General features: G+C 49.6%; 1 protein-coding gene across 2 annotated transcripts in view; it reads right to left on the minus strand.

Moving 5' to 3' along the window:
• Kcnk10 (potassium two pore domain channel subfamily K member 10) overlaps positions 1-5,508 on the minus strand; it is a 132,076-nt gene extending 126,568 nt beyond the window's left edge. The window contains exon 1 of one of the 2 annotated variants that reach the window (XM_021201643.2): positions 5,357-5,508. In XM_021201643.2, coding sequence (XP_021057302.1) covers position 5,357 — 1 coding nt within the window. In that variant the 5' untranslated portion in view covers positions 5,358-5,508. Of the gene's footprint in view, positions 1-4,472; positions 5,040-5,356 lie in introns of those variants that run through there. The other variant, XM_021201640.2, reaches the window with a different exon arrangement.
• Positions 5,509-8,611: the final 3,103 nt, after the last annotated feature.

Genomic DNA, 8,611 nt, shown 5'->3' on the forward strand with positions numbered 1-8,611 from the left:
TCTTCTTCTTCTTCTTCTTCTTCTTCTTCTTCTTCTTCTTCTTCTTCTTCTTCTTCTTCTTCTTCTTCTTCTTCTTCTTCTTCTGGCTTTATTTGTAGTTTGTGGTTTCCAATTTTGAGGCGTCTAGAATTTCATGATACCAGAGCCTTGGATACCCTCCAGTCCCTCCATTCACCTGTTTATTCATCCATCTTCCAAACATCAATAGATCCAGCTCTCCGCCCCCACCTAGCTCCCCTCCCTTGCTAATCCTTCCCCATCTCCCTTCCAGTCTCTATTCATCCATCTATCTACCCATCCATCTGTCCATTCATCCATCCACCCATCTATCCGTCAAGTTCATCATTAAACAATGGGTTTATAAGTGACTAAGGTTTGCCAGGTACTTCCTGTGGCATTGGAGTACAATTTTGAACAAGACGAGGAAGTGCCTGCTCATGAAGCTCCAGTGTGTAAGTAAGGCAGTTCCAGACTGCAACTGCCAGGAAGAGCCCTCAACAGACAACACACTCTAAAACCTGACAGAGTCAGGGAACTGGATTCCTCAAAAAGGGCAAGAAAGACCTTTCAAGGAAGTTAACATGTGACCTGAGAGTCACAAGGTGGGAAGGAGCCAGGTGTGTGAATATTCATTATGAGCAGCTCAAAGTATACACGCAGAAGACCTGTGACAAAAAGCAACATGATTCCTTTACAGAAAAGGAGAGGGGGAAGAGGAGAAAGACAATCCTCTGCCTCAAGTACCCAAAGATCAGAACAAGGGTGGGATGAAGCGAGAAGACCGGGAGGTACAGAAAGAGCCCACAGGTACACAGAGGTCATATCCATGACTGCCTTCTAAATGGAAAGAAAGTAAGGCCCAGAGAAGCTAAGTGAAGACCCTAAAGTCACACAGCCAGTAAATGACACAGCTGCTTCCAGAACCTAATTCTTTCCTACCCCCACATCTTGAGTTTTCTCCACTATATTGATCCACTTGCCTCAATCCATGAGAATATTCTGCACTGATGTTTCTAGAGCTTAAAACTTGCTGTAGCAGCATGCAAATCCGGAGTAGGCAGGAGAACACCACTAAATGATTCTGGTGACTTGGCATGACTACCCCGCCTCTGCCTAGCCTTCTCCCTCTTTACTCTCTTCCTTCTCTTTTACCTCCCTCCAATAAGTTTTGACAGTCCTTGAGTGTTGGAAGACTCACCAGGCAAGAGTTAGATGACCCAGGAGTCTATTAGACACATGCTAGCAGAATGATTAAGAGTCCAGATGTTAGTCCAGGCCACTACCTACTAGCTGTGCAGCTCTGAGCAAGTTGCTTGACCTTTCTGATCCACAGTTCCCTCATTTTTAAATTTAGGACAATACTTTTCTCCTAAACTGCTTTCAGCATTAAGGAAAGTAATACATGAGAAGCATTCGACTGGTATCTGGCACATAATTCTAAGACACACCCATGGCCAGACTCTAGTCACCTGCACCTTCAGAAACAAAAGATATGAGCCAGAGCACATCAGGAAGGCAGTTTCATGGTGTCCTGGCAACAGCAATGGTCAAGTAGGACAGTAACCTAGTGTCAAATAAGAACTATGAAAACTGAGTCTGAAGACTAACTCCTCTTCCAGAGGACCCAAGTTCAATTCCCGGCACCCACATGGCAACTGATTAAGCATCTGTAACTCCAGTTCCCAGGGTAATCTGATGCCCACTTCTGGCCTACATGAACACTTTGTGCATGTGGTATACAGGCAAAACACCCATACACACAGAACTAAATGAAAAATGTTTTAAATAATGAAAACCATAAAATAATGAAAGCAAACCAGAAGGGGACCAGTGAGAGGGAGGGAGGAGTGGGATAGGGAGTTGGGATGGAAAATATAAATATGAGTAAAGTATAATGACACATATAAATGAAGATGCCATTATGAAACCCATTCCTCATACGCTAATCAATGTTTTTTTTTTCCATTTATAAATAAGAATTGTGAGCATAAGTGATGGGAGTAATGGGCTTATGCCTATGCTGGCTCGTGAAATGCTGTTCTTTTCCTTGTGGTGATTATTTTTAGCATCTGTGGTTGTAACTAAAGATGCTACTAGTATATACTCCTCTTCTCTGTATCAGGCTGTAAAACACAAAAAAATGTGTGACAACCACTTGTCACGGAGACACAAGAAGATGTTTCAGAAATAAGTTTTCAAAGCCAGCATTAGAAACACAGACCCTTGATGTTCCTAGCAAAAGCTACCTACCCCTGCCCTGTTAACTGCTGCCCCCTGGGTCGATCTCACCGTAGACTGTCCCCACCAGACCTGCCCCAGCTGCGTCCTGGTCCTCTGAAGTTCCACCTGGGTGCTTCCTTCACAGATCCTGTTGATTTCAGGTCACCAAAGCTTGCCTCTGCATCATCTCTCCATCCCCAATGCTACCGCCTTGGTGAGTGCATGTGGTCCCTAGAATTCCAGTCATCTTGTGCCAATGGTTCTGAAACTTAGCTTGGATCACATGACTCCGGCTTGAACCTCTTCAAGGCTTAAAATAAAGACCCCTCTTCCTCAATCCCAAACCTGACTCTATCACAACCAACACGGCCAAGGCTTTGGAGATTCCCAGCCATGCCTCACAGCGCGAATTCCTTGCTTTCTCTCTCCTCTAGCCTTGGACCACTGTTTTCAGCTCCTCAAATGCATATGTTCCTTCTGTTCTGTGAACTTCTGCTCTGAGGTTCCCTCTAAGGAAGGCAGAGCCCCTTCTCTCTGGCCTGGGAACTCTCATTCTAGGTGCCAGTACCGTAGGGGTGTCATTTCCTCAGGAAACCTGTCATCCTTTCCTCTGGCCTTTGCCAATCTGCTTGTTTTGTTTCAGACAGGGGAGAAGCCCAAGTTGACTTGGAACTCAAGAGGTAGCCGCATGTTAATTAAGCTCAAACCAATGGAAATCCTGCCTCAGGCTCCCAATTGCTGGCAATACAGGCACAAACCACCACACCCAGCTTCAAGGTTTTCTATCAGACTTTCTTAAAGCCTCTTGGTGCCCACAGAGTATGCTGCACTTTGAATTCCTAATGCCACCCTGCAGTGACTAATTTTGACCCCACACACACACTGTAAACTCCAAGAAGACACATATTTTGTCTGCCTTCTTCTGACTATATTTCCAGGTCTCAGACTATGCCTGGAGTGAAGCATGTATTAGACGAATAAATCCTATGATGATTAAAAATAAAAGCCAAACCACCAGGCATCTTAGTTTCCAGAGATTTGGAGACCAAATAGAAGGCTGAGGCTGCACTGAAGGTATTTGCAAACTGAAGGGCAATACCTCTTCATTCACTCTTCAGTCAGGCAAGTCATAGGACATTTACTTCACACATAACTTGCTTTCCTGGATCTAGTCTGAGGAAGAGAAGAAATGAAGTCATAAAGAAATTGAAAGGGAGGAACTGAACTGAGTGGGAATTAGATATGATCAAGATATATTGTATAAAACTGTCAAAGACTAAATAAAATGATATTCTTTAAAAGAAATGTAACCACACACACACACACACACACACACACACACACACAGGACCCACTCAAGCACTGCCTAATTCAGCCTGTATATGAGCTAAGAGGTGACTGGACACACTGTTTCAACTTGTCCTGCTCCAATACTATTTACAAAGAGGCACAATATCTGTACATTAACATGTGGGGCAGTGGCCAAAACCAGGAGTGTGGTGCACCCACACAACCTGCCTTAATCCCTTTTACAGGAAGGGAAAGTGAGCCCACACTCCTAAAAGTATATCACACCATTGTGTGCGTGGGTACACTGTAGGTCACTCCGTGAGCCCTTCCTAAACCCACCCTTGTCGAGAAAAACCACTCCCCACAGCCCTTCTACAACCTGAGCCAAACTAGCCGGCAGGATTAGTAATAAGACAGCAAAGACACTGGAGGCCCCTTGGGCTCCATTATGCTTCATGCCCTATGAGAGAAGTGCTACCCCAGGGACAGCTGCTGCAGATCTCAGCCTCACATGCTGCCAAGAAACCTGTCCCTCTGAGGACACACGGGCCATGAGGCGCAGCTCCAGGTCCAGTGAGAGTCACCCCACCCATCTGCCAGAGAGACAAAGATCACTAGAAACAAAGGACACACACACAGGCACACACGTACATGCACATTCACAAAGTCAAAAGCAAATACCAACACTTGGTACAATTTCAAAACAAACAGCAGCTTGGTGTGTCTTTAAATAGATGGTGAAACCATCCTAGAGGGACAACGATTATGTGATCTTGACAGGCGCGATCTGGGTTCCGAACCCACGCTGCCTCCGCCCTCCTCCCACCCACGCTGCAGTTGTCAGGCGCATTTCCCAGCCTCAGGACGCATGCTGCCTGCCGGGAGCAAGCCCATCCACGCCTGCCAGTGAGGCACCCGCAGGTGGAAGAGAGCCAGGGTAGCCCGAAGTAGGCAATACCAACCTTTAGGATCCCAGTTCACCTGCTTTCTTGGCGTCTCGATTGGAAATTTCATTGCTCCGTTGCCCACAGGGGGATGAAATGAAAAGAATCAAAATAATAATAATAAAGTCTTCAAGATTTACAACTCGTCAGTTAAACAGACCAACGGAACAATTTGTGAAGCTGGAGGAGCATTGAAGTGGCTCGTGGGAAGCCCCAGAGAAAGACACGCGGGGAAAATACTAGCTGAGAAAAGCACCGAGCACTGGCTTGGTTGGGTGTTTGCACCGGTTAAGGGGGTGGCCAGCTGCTGCCCTTGTGGGTGAAAGAAAAAGTAAGATCGGATGCTGAGGGTGGTTCCGGGACGATCAAAGAGCCGGGCTGCTTCTGCAAAAGCGCGGTAGGCAGATGCGAGGCTGAACAGCCGCCTGGCGGAGGCCGGAGTGAAGCCCACCGCAGCGTCCCTCGGGTCCCCAAAGGCGTGTTCGTACCCCCTCTCTCGCATCCACACACACGCACACACACATACACACACATCCATACATACACACACACACACACGCACAGGCGCGCGCACACCGGGCCGCGCGCTCGGGCGGACACGTCAGCCTCGCTCGGGTGAGCACAGAGCACTCGCCCCTCCCCAGCCGCAGCTCCTCGCCCCCGGGCGACGCCCCCCACTCTCCACCCGCTGAAAGCCATTGGACAGAAGGGTGGCGCGGCGCCCCGGGGAGCTCGCGGCTAAGGCGACCCTCCCCGTGGCGCGCTGCAGGTGCCGCGCCACTGCGGGAGAACGCCGGGCGCGCGTGGATCCCGGACACCCGGGCTCGTCGCTGGGCGGTGGCGGACCTGTCCTCCCCGGGGCTGCGCGGAGACAGCGAGCAGAGGGCGCGGCTGCTACTTACTGGCGCGGCCGCAGCGTGCTCGGTGGAGTTGCAGCCGGAGACACGCTTGGCTGCCTGGAAGGCTCTGCAGGAGGCGGAGGAAAGGGCCTGCCTGCCGCGGCCCCACCGCAGACCTCGGCCTGGGGGGGTGACCTCCTTTCACCGCTCCCACCCCGGGTGCCTGCTCTTTCTCTTTTGTCACTTCATTTTTGGTACTCCACTCCTTGCTCCCCAGCGTGGTCCTCTCGCCTGAGTCCCGAACCCAGGTCCCCACGGCGGCGCTCCGGAGTGAAGGAAGCTAACACCAGCCATGAGCCTTTTGTTCTGGGACCGCTTGGCGCTGGCTGCGATCTCTCCGCGCCTAGTTCCCCAGGCACAGCTTGGTCTCTTCCCCAGCTACCTGTAGCCAGACTGGGGCTCCTGCTTGGAGGCTGGGGAGAGACTCTGAGGCCCTGGAGGAAAGAGGAGTTGCTAAGGCTTGGCGACTCTACTTGGAGAAGCTAAGGAGGTGGCCCGGGAAGCCTTGAGAATCAGCCAATGGTGGGTGCAGGAAGACCTCAGCCCTCAGCACTGTTCTCAGAGAGTTAGGGAGATGCCCCACCCCACTCTCCCCATCCTGGAATTCCTAGGTGGGTTTATGGTAAGAAAGGGCCAGAAAAGGCCAACAGTGCTCTGGTGCTCTTGAAAGAGCCACCCAATTATCCATATGAATTCTGCTTATAAGTTTCCCGGGGTGCCTAGCAACAGACTTGCACATAACACTCAAAATAATTAACAACAACAACAACAATAATAACAATATATACTAAAGGAAGTATAATGTTTGCTATAGGAAGGTTTGATTAGCACACTGTGGTGTTGGATAGGAAGTTCAACTCAGACCCCTGGTCTATAAGTAAGTAAAATCTCTTATTCATTCAGCATCATCACAGACCTAGGTGCTGGCCACCTGGCAAAGGGTAAGACTAGCTTGGGTGTCCTTCGGAGAACACGTGCCAGGAGGTCACATTGATGGTGACTGCCTTAACTTAGAGAAGAAAAATGTGACAACTGTCCTATTCCCAAGTCTGTCAGCTGTCGGTCTCAAACCCCACACTAGCTTAGCATTTGAGAAGCCTTGGAGATTCATGGGAGGCCTGGGTCAACTTATCAATACACATACACACACCACCACCACCACCACACTTCTGGGACAAGCTCTATGGAGAGAGCTATTGTGGGAAGTGCTTCGTCACTGACTTCACAAGCAGCCCAGACACAAGCTTTGAGTTCTCTGCAGACCAAGTTCAAGGAAAGCTGGCACCACCCAGAGGTGCTGTTCTGCCTCCTCAGTCCTTTGGATGGCTTCCCCAAGTGCTTCGGAGAGAGTGGCCTCCTCTGGGTTGTTTCCACACTTTCCCCTCCTTGGACTTCGAGGACAAACAAGGCATGAACATAAAGCAGAAAGAACTTGTGCATTTCCCAGTTGTGAGCCCCAGAGAAACCAGTATGCACAGGATTTCTTTACCCAAGCCCACACAGAAAGGAGACTCTCAGAAGCACTTTCCTCCCTGCATCTCCACTGGAATGAGCAAGGAATCAACAGAGAAGCACACCTCTCCAAAAACCCCTTTAGGTGATGAGGCAAAACAGCTTATTTAATGCAACTTCACCTTCTCTCCTCTCTTTCTCCATCAGCCTCCTCCATCTCTCTGAGGATGCTCTCCCTGGCCTCTTTTTACAGAGGTGAAAACTTCTGTTTAGGGGAATAAAAACTACCCCCAGGATCACAGAAGGGAGATAGAGACCCCACGTTTATCTGACCCCAAGATCCATCATTTCTATACCAAAACCTTGGGGTCCAGGACCATGAATCTGACCAGATGTGTTCTTTTGAATAATGATGATCCAAATATTGGGTTATCCAAACGTCAGCCCCTTTCCGTTTGCATAAGGAACTGGGCTATCATGCACTCGAGGGGTTCAACATTAAGGGATTCTATCACTGTCCCAAAGCACCTCTCCTGGGAACAAACTGCAGTCTTCTAATGGCATTAGCATTCAGCCAATCAACAAACACAGAGCATCCCTTATGTCCAAAGTAAGTTGCAGGTCTTCCTTAAAAGTGATTTTGACCTCTAGGTGATAGATGACCTCCCCACCCCAGTAGTAGGAGGACAGTGATGGGGAGGCTGGAGACCCTACTGGCCCAGGGAACAGAATTTATACTCATACATAGCTGCTGGTTGGGTTAAAGTCTTGCTCTGGCCACTGGCATGGGGGAATGTCTCTGCCCTGAATCACTGCATTCCTTCCCTCTTACCTTTCAGGGACCACTCACCTCTGAAGCATTCCCTCACCCTCACTCTCATTCTCAAAGACAAGTTTATGGGGAGGGCAGACAAAAATAAAGAAATTTCAGTACCCTCCCTGATGTGTGTGAAATTAAATGCAATTCTTCCAAAACTGAGATGCAAAACCACCACCCCTCCAAAGAGAAGAGAAGAGAAGAGAAGAGAAGAGAAGAGAAGAAAAGAAAAGAAAAGAAAAGAAAAGAAAAGAAAAGAAAAGAAAAGAAAAGAAAAGAAAAGAAACAGCACCCTAACCCATCAGCTAATTAGCACATTAACTCTTCGTGCCCCTACCCCACCCCCGCCCCACCCCCTCCCCGCCCGCTTCCATCACAGCCAATGTACATTGATTGGTTGGTTGGTTATTTGGGGCCCCATTCCACTTACCCAAAGGAGGAAGAAAGAAGTAACCTATGTAGGGAAAATACATCCACAAAAAAGGCGGCGCGGAGTGGCTGGGTCTCGCTCTGCGCCACAACTTCCATGGCTCTCGCTGCGGGCCAGTTAGAGCTGGTGGAAAGAGCCGGCCTCGGGTTTCTGCCGCAGCAAAGCGTCTGAGGGGGAATTTCCCTGCGCTTGCAGTCCCAGGCTAGGAGCCCCTGGCTGGCAGCAGAGGCGTCCAGAGTGCACTGGGCTTTCTGCCCCCGTCCCTGCAGCTCAAGAGTAGAGTTGCCGCACTCTTTGACGCTAGCTGCATGGCCCGACGTGGGAGGGATGGGGAAACCCCAAAACCTCAGTCATCTCTGATGACGAAGTTTGCCTGAGTTGGCCAGCCCTTAAGCATTCGCTTCGCCGCCTGGGCTGACACAGTGAGACCTGAGGGGGCAGCTAGTTACACGGGGCGGACAGCTCACGCAGGGAATCACGGAACACTACTCGGAGGCGAGACAGGAGAATATCCTGGGACAGCAAATCGCAGAAAAGCATGAAACAGCTCGGGGGATCC

This window comes from Mus pahari, chromosome 7 (genome assembly GCF_900095145.1).
Source record: "Mus pahari chromosome 7, PAHARI_EIJ_v1.1, whole genome shotgun sequence".
NCBI lineage: Eukaryota > Metazoa > Chordata > Mammalia > Rodentia > Muridae > Mus > Mus pahari.